We start from the raw sequence: 13,572 nt of genomic DNA on the forward strand, positions 1-13,572 counted from the left end.
GCAGTGGTTTACCTTGAAGTGTTCCCAGAGAGTGCCTCTCTTTCTTCCACCCACCTTAATTCTTGGAAGCATCAAAAGCAGCAGTGGTTTCAAGAGAGATCCTGGCTCCAACTTGAGACAATAACAATACTAATCCTCCATATGGCTACAGTGCTTTACAGATTACAAGGCACTTCCCTAGCCACTAATTCAGTGTATCCTCGTAATATCCCCATGAGAGAGACAGGGGAAAAGTTATTAACACCAGTTTACAAAGGAGGAAACTGAGGCTCAGAGGTGAGGCAGCTTCCTGTAGGCCACAAAAATGAGAGTCTGTGGCTGGGCTCAAATCTGATCTGTGATTCCCAGTGCTGGGCATTTCCAGGTAACTCAACTGACTGCCTCTGTCCAAGGTCACAGAGTGGACATAGGACTAGAATCTTCATCTCCTTAACTGCTGACGAACCAAGATGAGATGACCCGGAATAACTAGGACTTAAATTTATGTCACATTTTGTGCTTTGCACTTTCTCAGCGATTATTCATTTGATCCTAGAAAGAGACCTCAGAGGGAGGCAGGGAAAGACTATATTGTCTTGACATTTTACAGAAGAGGAAGCTAAGGCCCAGTGAGGGAAAGAAATTTTCCCAAGGTCACGCAGCAAGTCAATGGCAGATTTCAGGATCCAAATTCAAGTTAGAGAATCGCAGCACAACACAATGTCAGAACTGGAAAGTACTTTAGAATGTAGGCTATGGAGTGTCATAGATGGAGAGACCTTGGACACCATATAGTCTTGTTTGTTTGTTGTTGTTGTTGTTTGTTTTTGCAGGGCAATGAGGGTTAAGTGACTTGCCCAGGGTCACACCGCTAGGACATCATATAGTCTTAGCCTCCATTCACAGATATAGAAAACTGAGGCCCAAGGACAGGATTTGCCCAAGGTCACATAACTAGCTAGTAGAAAAGCTAGGTTCAGTACCTGTGTCGGTTGGTTCTACCTTCAGAACCTTTCCACTGCACATAGATTCAGAATTCCTTAAACTCCCGTCCCCACCCCTCTAATAAATTAAAAAAAAAAAAGCCAACTAAACTAAACACAGTAATCAAAGCCTGAAGTTTGAGGCAGGGTAAAACGAAGCGTGATGAAGATTGCTCACTCGCAGCGATACGTAAAGCACGTCCTCCTGAGCTCCGTATTAAATACTTCCTCCCTAGCCGACCCCCAAGCACTGCTGTTTGTCCAAGCCCGGCAGGCCATTGGAAGCCGAAGGATACTCACAGCCATTTAATCGCGTAGCCAAGGCCGGACTGCAAAATCAGAGACAGGAAAACCGTCCAAAGAAACTGCACCTTCGCCTTCATTTTCCGCGGCCCCCGGCACTCCCGGGGTCAAGCACTTCTCCCCGGAGGGAGAGAAGAAGGCTCTCCCCAAATGTCCTCCTCTCCGGCTCGGACACCCCGCTCTCAGACTGCTGCTCTTCTTTGGTCCGCAAGAAAACCTAAGAGTCAGGCACAGATCGGAGCTGTGGTTAAAAACGGGGCTTGGGGCTAGGGGGGTGTGTTATTCAAATTGCAAAGGAGGGGCCTGCGAATTGGGAACGGGGAGGGCTCGGCGGGGTGTGTGTCTCTTCTCCCCCCCCCAACCCCCCACTTCTGATAGAACCTTTATAGCCAACAAAGACAGTGCACGTATGGGTTGAATTATGTCTTGCATTATACGACTGATTGCGTGTTTCTATTTAACTCTCCATATGGTGAACCTTCCTCACCGATCCAGTTTTTTACAACGTTCTATGTACGAATGTGTGTGTGTGTCTATGTCTAAGTGTGTGTATATGCAGGAGGGAGGAAGGAAAGGAGGAAAGGGGGAGGGGAAAGGAGAGAGAGAGAAGGAGGAGGAAAGGAGAGGAGAGGAAAGGAGAGAAGAGGAAGAAAGAAGAGAGAAAGATAGAGGGGGAGAAAGACAGAGAGACAAAGAAAACAAGAAAAAAGGAAGAGAAGGGTGAGAGAAATAAAAGGTAAGAGAAGAAGCTGTAATGTAATAGGAAAACTACTGCATTAGAAATCCAGAGATTTAGGTTGAGATTCTAATTCTAACATTACCTTGCTGTGTGCTCCTGAGGAAGACATTGTCCTCTGGTCTCCGTTTCCTCTCCTCATAAAATGAGGAGACTAGAGCTGATCTCTAAAGTCCCTTTTAGCCCTGAAATTCTATGACTGATCTACGGGAGACTGAGAGGGAGGGAGACTACTGACTCACTCTAGCCTCCATTCCATCACTTCTTGGGCACACGATGACATGAACATGAGATCATAGGATTTAGAGCTGGGACGGCTCTTAGAATAGTATGTTAGAGCTCAAAGGGAACTATAGAAGATGGGATGTTAGAACAGGAAAGGACCTGAGAGATTATCTAGCCCAATCTCACATTTTATCAATGAAGAAATTGAGTGGGAGGGAGGGGAAGGTACCTTTTCAAGGTCCCACAACTAGTTCTGAGACTCAGGCTCCCTAGATATCAAATGGAGACACAATATTCTCAAGTTCTACCTACCCCACAGGGCTGCTGCTAAGAACCACTGGATAAAAGAAAGGGAAGAGGTTTAGAGAGGCATCCCCCCACGTGTCAGGGGGAGCAGAGCCAAGGTATGGATACTGACATTCACGCATCTCCTCCTCTCTCTCGGGGGACCTATAGCAAAGAAACAAACCTCAGACTCACCCAGCTCAAGCCAAATCTTCAGCAGCTCTCTTTTCTCTCTTCCTCCCCCCAGCCCAATTCTCAAGGAGAAATAAAACGCGCATCCATCTGTGGACTAATGGCGGTGCCCTTGCTCCGTTGATACAGGCTCCCTCTATACTTTCCTTCACACCTCATTAACTCTGCCTGGCAGCCTCTTCCAAATTTACCCACACCTGGGATGAAACTGCAACCCTAGGTCAATCGAGACCCAGGAGCCTTTTGTCCTGGGGGGCTGGGTGGGGCAGGTCTAGAGGACGTTGAGTTTAAAGAGGTTTGTGCGTCTTTGGGGTGGGGGCTTTTGTGGGTTTTGTTTTAAAGAATTTGAGTAAGAAACTTATTTTTGTCTTCGTGTGCCCAACACCCAGGATAGTGCCTGACGCATAGTAGGCACTTAATAAAAACTGAGTTCTAGTTTCTTCCACTCCCATCTGAACCTCCTCCACACCGAATTATTAGAATGAGAGATCAAAGCATGGACAGAGTTGGAAGGGGTTTAGAGACCATGTACCTCAACTCCCTCACTGGATCCAGTCGGAAACTAAGGAGCAGAAATTACCAAGGTCAAACAGCTAATTGTGCTGCAGAGCTGAGGTGTGAGCACAGGAGTTCTGACTGTTCTGACTAGATTTAACGTGCTCTGCACCACATCGCCCTCAATCATCCGGGCCAAGCCGAGTTACCGAAGATGTTCTCTAGTTTCCATCCTCCGATCAAAAAGAATATTGCACAGGGTGGGCTAGGTTCTGGGGAAGGGACCAGAAATCTACAAAGAATGCCGGAGCTGGAAGAGATGTTAGAGACAAAATCTGGTGCACCTTCCTTGGAGTTTTTTGTTGTTGTTTTTACAGAGAAGGAAAATGAAGGACAACAGTGTCTCTCACCCAGTATACCCACGGAGGCAGGGGCAAAGTGGAATACTAGAATGCAAGTAGGTCTCCCGAGCCCAAATTTCTTTCCACTACCTGACATCTGCCTCCAACTAAAAAGCACCTCTCCAAAGGAGGGAAGTCTCTATCTAGGAGGTGTATGCTAGGATTCTCCCTCTTCTAGTCCTATCCAGATCACAGAATTTTAGATTTGAACACCCTTATGTTTACAGATTGAGGATGCTGAAGTTTGAGAAAAGTAACGTGTCCAAGATTCACATCATTACGTGAGTGAAAGAGCTAGGATTGGAACCCAGGGTTTCGGACTCCAAATTCAGTGCTCTTTCCAAGGCGCCGCTCCAACTCCTGCCCTTTTTTCATCTCCAGGTCCAAGTTAGGGGAGAGGGAAGGGTCCCCAGTACAGCACAATAGCATCCATTTAGAATAGAATGCGGTTTTGTTTTTTTTTTTTTTGGAAGCACTTGACACACGCCGACTCCCCGAATCTCACAAAGGCCCGGTGCGTTCTGCAGGGCAGAGATTATCCCCCCCCCCACCCCATTTTACAAAGGAAGAGACTTCGGCTCCGAGAGGGTAAGGAGGGGGCTTCGCCACACTCTCAGAAAGTAATTAGCAGAGACAGGATTTGAACCAAAGCTACCGACCACATCAGGCAACTGCCTCTCCCCTCTCGGTGTGAAGGAGGTGTTCCCTCTCCGAGTGTGCCCCAGGCCTCGGGTTATTTCTGTCTCTTTTATCAGCGGCCAAGACCCTTCAGCTAGCTCTGCACTTGAAAGGTTTGGCTTTTGCCTGCGGGGGATGAAGGGGAGGGGGACGGGCAAAGCTATTTCCGAGCTTCTCTAATCTGCCTTCTCCCAAGGAATTAGCTTTTCTCCTTCCACACTCAACCCGCTCAGTCACCGACTTTCTCCCTGCTGGGATTTAGATGTGGGGAGAGACTGTCAGCCTCTCTCTGCAAGGGGAGGAAAGGTGGGGCACCGGCTCCTTTGCCTACCCCATCGTTCCTCCCTCCTCTTCTCTCTCTCTCTCTCTCTCTCTCTCTCTCTCTCTCTCTCTCTCTCTCTCTCTCTCTCTCTCTCTCTCTCTCTCTCTCTCTCCTCCTCCTCCTCCTCCTCCTCCTCCTCCTCCTCCTCCTCCTCCTCCTCCTCCTCCTCCTCCTCCTCCTCCTCCGTCCGCTCTCTCCCCTCTCCCAGACGCCTGCTCGTATCTCTTCCCCTGTCTCCCACGCTTACCCATTTCCCCCGGTGCGAAGCCACAGCCTTTGCTGCTAGGGAAGAGCAAACCACAGGTGAACTTTGCCAGGTACTGGGAGGCAGCGCGACATTCTGAAAAGTGCCCTGGGCTGAGACCCCAGGTCGGATCACGGCCCTGCCACTGACTCGCTGAGTGACCTTGGGCAAGTCCCAACCCAATTTCCCCTTCTGTAAAATGCTAGGCTTTTACGAAATGATTTCTAAAGGCCCTCCCGGCTCCGAGGGTCTGTGTGTCTGAGTTCTGGCAGAAGAGGGGAAAGATGGAGAAAACGGTGGGAGGAGGGTTCAGTTTGAGTACAAGGAAAGGGAGAGGAGGCCGAAGAAGAGACAGGGAGGAAGACTAGGGCACCTGGGACTCCTCTCCCCTACTACCTACTGAGGCAGACTGGAAAAGCCTCTGCCCCCAACAGGCAGCGGCGCCGGAGAATCCTGCACTATCCCAACCTTCAATCAGGGCGCTTTGCGCACAGTCCGCCTCGCTAAACCCAGGGAGCCGCCCCTCCGAAGGCCGGTCTCCGACCGTGCTCAGGGGGCGCAACTCTCACCTCTCACAACCCGGCACCATGTGCAAACTTGGAAACTTTTGCCTTCGCCTACCGCGGCTCCGAAACTGTCGCCCACCTGGAAAAGCCTCTTTGCGAGATTTGGAGAAGTTTGGGATTTTCCGCCTCTTTTTAATTAAGGATCGTTCCGGGCCAAGGGTTAAAAGGCAGCGGGTTCTCCTTGCTCTGATGAGAGACTTGGGTCCTTTTGGGGACCGGGGTGAGGGCAGGGCGGGAGGAGCGGGCTCTGGGTAGATCCTCCCCAGACCCGCTCATTCCAGGATCACTTTTGGGGAGGAGGGACCTAGCGTCGCAGCCTGCCTACGGCTGTGCCTGTGGCTGAGCTAAACAGCGCACGGCCCACAGCGCCGCCTCCCAGGTGGAGCGGAGGGAGACACTAGTGCGGGAGGCTGCGGAAGGATGGGCTAAAAGCCTCGCGAGCTGGGCTGCAGGAAAGCCCAGGTTGGGGTCCGCGTTAGGCAACTAACGTCCTGAGCGCGACCTTGGGCAGCTGGCTTTCCCTCCCTATGTGTCCGCTTCCCCATCTGTAAAATCAGCAATCGTTAACACTTGGACTCAAAGCTAAGAAGGCACCTTCAAGATCATCCAGGCCGGATGAGGAAACTGAGGCCTAGGGAGGTAAAAGGAACGTGTCCAAGGTCATAGAGGCAGTAAGTAGCAGAGCCAGGATTTGAAGCGACTTCTGTGACTCTGGGTCCGAATTCTAATCACCACCCGGAGTGGAACTGGATTATGTCTCTAACAATCCCTTTCGGCTCTAATAATGAGTGTTCAACTCTTTCTCAGTTCTAAGGTCCTTCTAGCTCTGACATTCTGAGATCTAAAAGTCCTTTAAGTTCTTCAATTCTACGAGCTAAAGTCCCAACCAGTTCTAAAGCCCTTCCTTGCATGCTCGGACTTTCTTTGGTTCTAGATCCCTGACAGCTCTGACGTTCTGTGTTCTAGAGGCCCTTCCAGCTCTGACATTCTACATTCGAAGGGTCCTTCTAGCTCTCGCTTTTCATTCTGAGGTTCCTTCCACCTCCAAATTCTAAGAGCTTTCCCCTCTCTGGTTCTATGACCTCACTGGATCTCCTTTCGTTTTCGGGCTGCGGGCTCTTCCTCCAGGCTAAGAGATCAGGTCTGTAAACAAACGCTCTCCAACCCCCTCCTCCTCCCTCGCTCTTCCCTCTTCATTTCTTCCAGACCCTTATTTTGAAGAGTCTTAGTAATGGGTTATTGGTATCATCCCTAAGAGGGGCTGGCTCCCTCTTCCCCTAGCTCGCGAGGGGGAGCTTTTCAAAGGGGATGGGGTGGGGGTGGGTAGAAGATAGAGCGTAATTTGCCACCAGGACAGGACTCTGCCCACCCCTGGCTGAGCGTTGGCAGTTTTCGGGCGAGTACCGCACCCCCACCCCCGGGATCGCTCTGGCGTGAGCTCATCCCTCCAGCCCTGAGGCCGATTGTGCTGGGAGGGGCCCAGGGTGGAGGGGGGTGTTGAGCTGCCGCTGCCTGGTCCCCCTGCCTCCTGTCGCCCCTTCTACAGTCTGGGTCTCCCCCTTCTAGTGACCTCGAGGGCCGTTACCACCCCTACGGCTGGGAGAAGGGGGTGCAGAGCCACACAGCTGGCGAGGGGGGCTGTGAAGAAGGACAAATAGTAGACGTAAATCCTGCTCTCCCCTTCAAACGCCTGCCGGACAGACTTTAGACCTGCACCTAGTTGGGGTTGGGGTTAAGGGAGCTGGCTGCACCCTAGACCCCAGAGCTCAAGCAACTTCTAAAGCGCCCCCACCCCCAGTCCCCTACTCCTGCTTACCTTTCTCCCCAGGCTTAGCCAGCGGCTGTGCTGTCCCACGACAGCAAGGCTGTTGTCCCCAGCCCCTGCCGCAGCCCCCCTCCAAGGGCGGAGGGAAAGGGGCTCTTTATCCTCGTCCGCGCTTACGGTGTAGACATCTCCGAGGCTCGGGAGGAAGAGGGCAGCTGGAGACTCTGGTGCAGGTAGCAGGAACCACCGCTCTGTCCAAGCCTAGAGACCAAGGGCGAGCTAGCAGGAGGAGGAGACGGGTGGGAGTAGGGGTTAGGGTCACCACTGCTGTGCCTCCTGCCAGCCAGGGCTCTTCGCCGCTCTCCCCAAACTGCGCGCCCACTCCTCAGATGCCTGGCCCTTCGCCGCCGGCTCTGGTTCCTAAGAGCGCCTACGAACCTGCTTATAAGAATCCGGGGCAGCTTTGATCGGCAGGGTGATGTCAGAGTGCATTAGCATAACAAAGCGGGCCCTGGCTTCTCCGGCGGGACTGGACCCAAGCCAGTTTGATACCTAAGGGGAGCCCCGGGGGGGGGGGGGAAGAGAGAGAGAGAGAGAGAGAGAGAGAGAGAGAGAGAGAGAGGTGTGTGTGTGTGTGTGTGTGTGTGCACGCGCGTGTGCTGGTGGGTGGTGATGAGGTAGGGGGAGAAATTGTGTGCAGTGGGGAGAGGAGCGGCATTGATTAGCAGAAATTTCATAGGTAACATCCATAAAGCACTTTAACTTTGCATGGAATCAGAAAATTTTAAAGCTGGAAGGGACTTTCTAGATGACATAGCCCACCTCTCTCAGAATGAGGAGAGGGCGCTGAGGGGAAGGGGAAGAGAGTGAGATTCTGAAAGAAGTGACTTACCCAAGGTCACACGGAGAGTTTTCCTCACAACAATCCGCTGAGGTAGGAAGATGAATTATTATCATCTTCATATTTTACAGAAGATTAAACTGAGTATCATTGGTTTGCCCAAGACCATGCTTCGAGTAATTGTCAAAACCGGAATCCGAATCTAGGGGTTTCCTGCCTCTAAATCAGATAGTTAAGTCAGTCAATAAGCATTCATTAATTGCTTATTATGCGTCAAGCCCTGTCCTAAGTGCTAAGAATACAATGAAAGGCAAGATAAAAATGATCCTTAACTTCCAGAAGCTCATATTCTAATGAAGAGAAATAGCACGCACATATTGATGTATATACAAGAAGTATATGAATGGTAGTCTCGGAAGTAGCAGTACGAGGAAGCCCCACTTACCCATCCACCCAAAGAAAGCGGGATTTGAACTGAACCTCAAAGGAAGCTAGGGAAGTGAGGAGGTGGGGTGGTGATGGGGAATGGGGAAAGATGGTGAGCATTTCAGCTAAGGGGAACGGCCACTGCAAAGGCACGGAGTCGGGAGATTGAGTGTTTGGTGTGAGGAGGAACAGCAAGCAGTCCAGTGTAGGTGGATCGCAGACTGTAAGCAAGGGAGTCCGATAAAAGACTGAGAAGTCCCACGCAATGTCCTTGTTGGCTTATGTCTATAGTCCACAGTCAGGAGCAGAGAGACGTGTGTTCAAATCCTCCTCTCTGAGACGTTAAGAGCCGTGAATTTGGAGTCAGAGCAACTGGATTCAAGTCTTGCTTCTGTGACTTTTGCAACCTGTGTGACCTCGAGTAAGTCACTAAGCCTCCTTAGCTTCCGTCTCCTCATCTGTAAAAGAGGACGTCGGGCCACAGGGCCTCTGAGGTCCCCTTGGGGCACTCAATCTATGAAATTAGAAAACACCAAATGATCAACGAAAGCGAAGAGGTATTCGGTGTTTCGTTGATCCAGGCTCCCGCCGTCTCTGGCACGGAAAAGGACTTGGAGCTGTAGGTTCTGTTTGCTCAGAATGAAATCCCGACGAAGTTTTAAAACACGAATCCAACAACTCCCCTGCTCTCCTCTCTGTCGGCCTAGGTCTCTGCGCCAATGGCTCCCCCTATGCTCCAGTCCTGGATAAATTCAGACGCGGAGTCGAAAGGGCTGCGATCTGACAGTTTGGCTGTTCTCTGGTGTCCTCCCCTGTGCCCCGCACCCCTTCTTGGTCCATGGACGGACCGAAAAGAACTTCCTTCCGCCTACTTCCCCAGCGCAGGTAACTGGACAAGAGTCAGCGAACCTCACACTAGAACACTGTCTCACTGCGGCTGTCATTTCTACTAATGGCTTACATTTCCATAGCGTTTCATGGTTTCGCAGCAGCAGCAGCAGCAGCAGCAGCAAACATTTACATAGTGCTTTAAGGTTAATAAAGCACTTTACTTAGGTTACTTCGTTTAAGCCTCACGACAATTCTGGGCGCTATTATCCCCATTTTGCAGATAGGGAAACTGAGGCTGGGAGAGGTTAAGCGTTTGCCCGGTCCCACAGCTAATAAATGTCTGAGGTCGAATTTGACTCTTTCTAAAGGCTTTCCTCACAACTGCCCCCGAAATACAGGACCTGAAAGTATTATTTGCTTCATTTTACTGAAAGAAAAGAAAAGAAAAGAAAAGAAAACAAAAAACTAAGACCCGTCATCACAAGCCTACGAAGTGGTAAATTCTTAATTGAATCCATCCCTCTGTCCCTTGCACTGTGGCACCAAGAGAAATGGGCTATCATTGCCTGACTCAAGCAGAGAGAATTCCCCTCCTTCCATTTGCAGACTTCATCTTCAGGCAGGCATGGATGAGACAATCTCCAGTGTCCCTCCAGTTTTAAGAGTTTGTGATTTTCAGAGAATCGTTAGAATGAAAAGAAATTCCGTTTAACCCACAAAGATTTATTAAGTACCTACTATATGCAAGGAGAACTAGGTCGGGCTCTGGGGATGCAGACAAAAGGAACGATATTCTTTGACTTCAAGGACCTTACCTAAGCCTCTAAGCACCAGAGAATTTAGGATCCCAGACAGCGAGAATCTGAATCTTTGCGGAGGGGGTGTCCTGACCTGTGATTTGATTGGTTTGAAGAGCCTGGGGTGTAGAGTTGTTATCTGGGGGGGCACTGAGAGCTTTTCCAGGCTGCATTTAGGACCTCCTTTACCATGCCCCAGCTCTCCACCCCGAAGTCTTATTTCGGCCCGGAATTCACTCTTTGGAACTGCCCTCCATCCCTGTGACCGTCTCTCCCTGGGATGGTGTGGCTCGACCCAGAATCCCCGTTTAAGGAGGGTGTCTAGGTTAAGCCTTTTCTTATTTCTCTACAGCTTTCACTCAAGACTTCCTTTACCATACCCCCAAATGGGGTACCTTTGTCCCTCATTCTCCCTTTAGCTTCCTTTTATGTGTTATCCCCCCCCCCATTAAAATGTAAACTCCTTGAGGCTGGGGCTATCTACTTAATATTTGTATTCCCTGCACTTAGCACAGTGCCTGGCACAAAATGTTTCATAAATGTTAGTTGACTGAGTTAAGTGACTTGCTCAGGATCATACAATCATTATGAGTCAGAGGCAGGATTTGATGTCCCCCTCCTCTCCCCCGACCCCTTCAAGCCCTCAGGGACTGCTGTCTACCCACTTCAGCGTTGCCTCTTTTAGAATTTCTGAATCACAAAATCTATCAAATGAGATAATGCCGGTGAAACATTGGGTAAACTTTAAAATAACTTAAGTATCAGCTATTCTCTCTCTCTCTCTCTCTCTCTCTCTCTCTCTCTCTCACACACACACACACACACACACACACACACACACACACACACACAGAAGTGGTCCTGGAACAAGTTGCTACCCTGATTTTATTCTTTGATAGGTAATGTTCTTTGGGTTATTGCTACAAGTTGATAAAATTACTTTTTTTGTAATTGAATAAAAACATTTTGTTGTTGCTATTATTTTCACAAAACCACAGGATCTCAGAGTTGGCGAGAACCTCCAAAGTACCATTAATTTCAAACTCAATGACAGTTTAGATTTTCCTTAGAAAAGCTTCCCAATGGATGTGGGAAAGCTGAGACGCTAATCCACTGTTGGTGGAATTGTGAAAAGATCCAACCATTCTGGAGAGCAATTTGGAACTATGCCCAAAGGGCTATAGAACTGTGCATACCCTTTGATCCAGCAATTCCACTGCTAGGTTTATATCCCAAAGACATCCCCCAAAAGGGAAAAAGACCTATTTGTACAAAAATATTTATAGCAGCTCTTTTTGTGGTGGCTAAGAATTGGAAATCAAGCCCATCAATTGGGGAATGGCTAAACCAGCTATGGTATATGATGGTGATAGAATACTATTGTGCTATAAGAAATGGCAAGCAGGATGATTTCAGAAAGGCCTGGAAAGACTTGTATGAACTGATGCACAGTGAAGTGAACAGAACCAAGAAAATATTGTGCACAGACAGCAATATTGTTTGATGAAGAACTGTGAATGACTTAACAATTCTCAGCAATACAATGATCCAAGACAATCCCAAAGGACTACCACCTCCAAAGAAAGAACTGATATTGATGGAACAGACTGGAGCATGCTATTTTGCACTCTCTTTCATTATTTTTCTTTTAATCAAGTTTTCTTGTACAAAATGACAAATATGGTAATGTACATAATCATACATGTATAACACATATCTGCTTGTCACATCAGGGAGGTGGGAAGGGAGAGAGGGAAAAATTGGAACCCCAAACTATAAATAAACATGTTTATTACATTAAAAAAAATAAACTGTGATGGGGGGAGGGGAAGAAGCTTTCCAGTGACCTTTGCTAAACTGTTTTGCACAATGACAGGCACATAGTAAGCATTTAAATAAATGATTGTTTCTTTCCTCCTCCCCCTACCTACACCCCCCCCACCTCCGCAATTATACATGTACTATGCCAAGCACTGTGCTAAGTCCTTTACAAATATATTAGTTGAGGGGTCAGCTAGGTGGTGTAGTGGATAAAGCACTGGCCCTGGATTCAGGAGGACCTGAGTTCAAATTTGGCCTCAGACACTTAACACTTACTAGCTGTGTGACCCTGAGCAAGTCACTTAACCCCAATTGCCTCACCAAAAAACCAAAACAAAACAAAACAAATATCTTAGTTGATTCTCACAACAACCCTGGGAGTTAGATGCTATTATCTGCATTTTACAAATGAGGAAAATGAGGCAGACAGAAATTAAATTGACTTCCCTAGGGTCATACAGCTAGTAAGTAAGTGTGTGAATCAGAATTTGAACTCAGAAAAAAAATTGTTAATTTTTAAAATTTAAAAAAAAGAATTTGAACTCAGGTCTTCCTAATTCTAGTCCCAGGGCTCTAGCCACTGAACCACCTGTGTTGCTACATTTGGAGGGAGAATCTGTTAACTTATAAAATTTCATTTCTCAAAATTTTTTTTTAAAAAGACTGTTGACATTAGCATCATTGTTACAGCATCTAAATAGGACCTACTCAGAGCTTCTGTAAGAAAAATCTGGCAGCATGGGGGGCGGGGGAGGCAGGAAATATTTCCCAAAATAATAATTGGTATTTAAATCTTGAGTCCCACAACACCACTGTTCCAGGGGTGTGCTGGTACATGTTTAACAACGGACTTGGAGGAGGGGTGGGAGCGTTTCTAATGGCACAATTTTAAGTTTAATCTGCATTATTAAAATTTTCTCCATTTATTTCTTTTTTTAAAAAGTTCTTTTTATTATTATTATTTTTTTTACGGGGCTATGGGAGTTAAGTGACTTGCCCAGGGTGACACAGCTAGTCAAGTGTCTGAGGCCGGATTTGAACTCAGGTACTCCTGAATCCAGGGTCGGTGCTTTAGCCACTGCACTACCTAGCTGCCCCTTCCGTTTATTTCTTAAACCCAGACTCAACTTAATAATAATAAATCAAGCCCTGATTTGTAGAGTCAGAGGTGCTGACTATGGCTTTCCTGAACTGTCACCCTTGCTTTTAAAATTAGTGTTGTAAATTTTGGAACTATGCCCAAAGGGCTATGGGACTGTGCATACCCTTTGACCCAGTAATCCCACTACTAGGTCTGTATCTCCAAGAGATCTTAGAAAAGGGAAAAGAACCCACATGTAAAAAAATATTTATAGCAACTCTCTTTGTGGTGGCAAAGAATTGGAAATCGAGTGAATGCTCATCAATTGTAAAATAGCTGAACAAGTTGTGGTATATGAATGTAATGGAATACTATTGTGCTGTAAGAAATGATGAGCAGGCAAATTTCAGAAAAACCTGGAAAGACTTAAGTGGTCTGATGCTGAATGAAGTGAGCAGATCCAGGAAAACATTGTACACAGTACAACTGTGTGATGATCAACTGTGATAGACTTGGCTCTTCTCAGCAGTGCAACGATCCAAGACAATTCCAAAGAACTCCTGATAGAAAATGTTCTCCACATCCAGAAAAAAAGAACTGT

At 48.0% G+C, this 13,572-nt stretch overlaps 1 protein-coding gene across 3 annotated transcripts in view; it reads right to left on the bottom strand.

Moving 5' to 3' along the window:
- The window catches only part of WNT11 (Wnt family member 11), a 60,800-nt gene extending 53,175 nt beyond the window's left edge, over positions 1–7,625 (bottom strand). The window contains exons 1-2 of one of the 3 annotated variants that reach the window (XM_043996233.1): positions 7,226–7,625; positions 1,263–1,482 (exon numbers count right to left, since the gene is read on the bottom strand). In XM_043996233.1, the coding sequence (XP_043852168.1) occupies positions 1,263–1,345 (83 nt within the window). In that variant the 5' untranslated portion in view covers positions 1,346–1,482; positions 7,226–7,625. Of the gene's footprint in view, positions 1–1,262; positions 1,483–2,086; positions 2,130–5,412; positions 5,534–7,225 lie in introns of those variants that run through there. The other 2 variants (XM_043996234.1, XM_043996235.1) reach the window with 2 other exon arrangements.
- Between the last annotated feature and the right edge of the window lie 5,947 nt (positions 7,626–13,572).

Source organism: Dromiciops gliroides, chromosome 3 (genome assembly GCF_019393635.1).
Source record: "Dromiciops gliroides isolate mDroGli1 chromosome 3, mDroGli1.pri, whole genome shotgun sequence".
Taxonomy (NCBI): domain Eukaryota; kingdom Metazoa; phylum Chordata; class Mammalia; order Microbiotheria; family Microbiotheriidae; genus Dromiciops; species Dromiciops gliroides.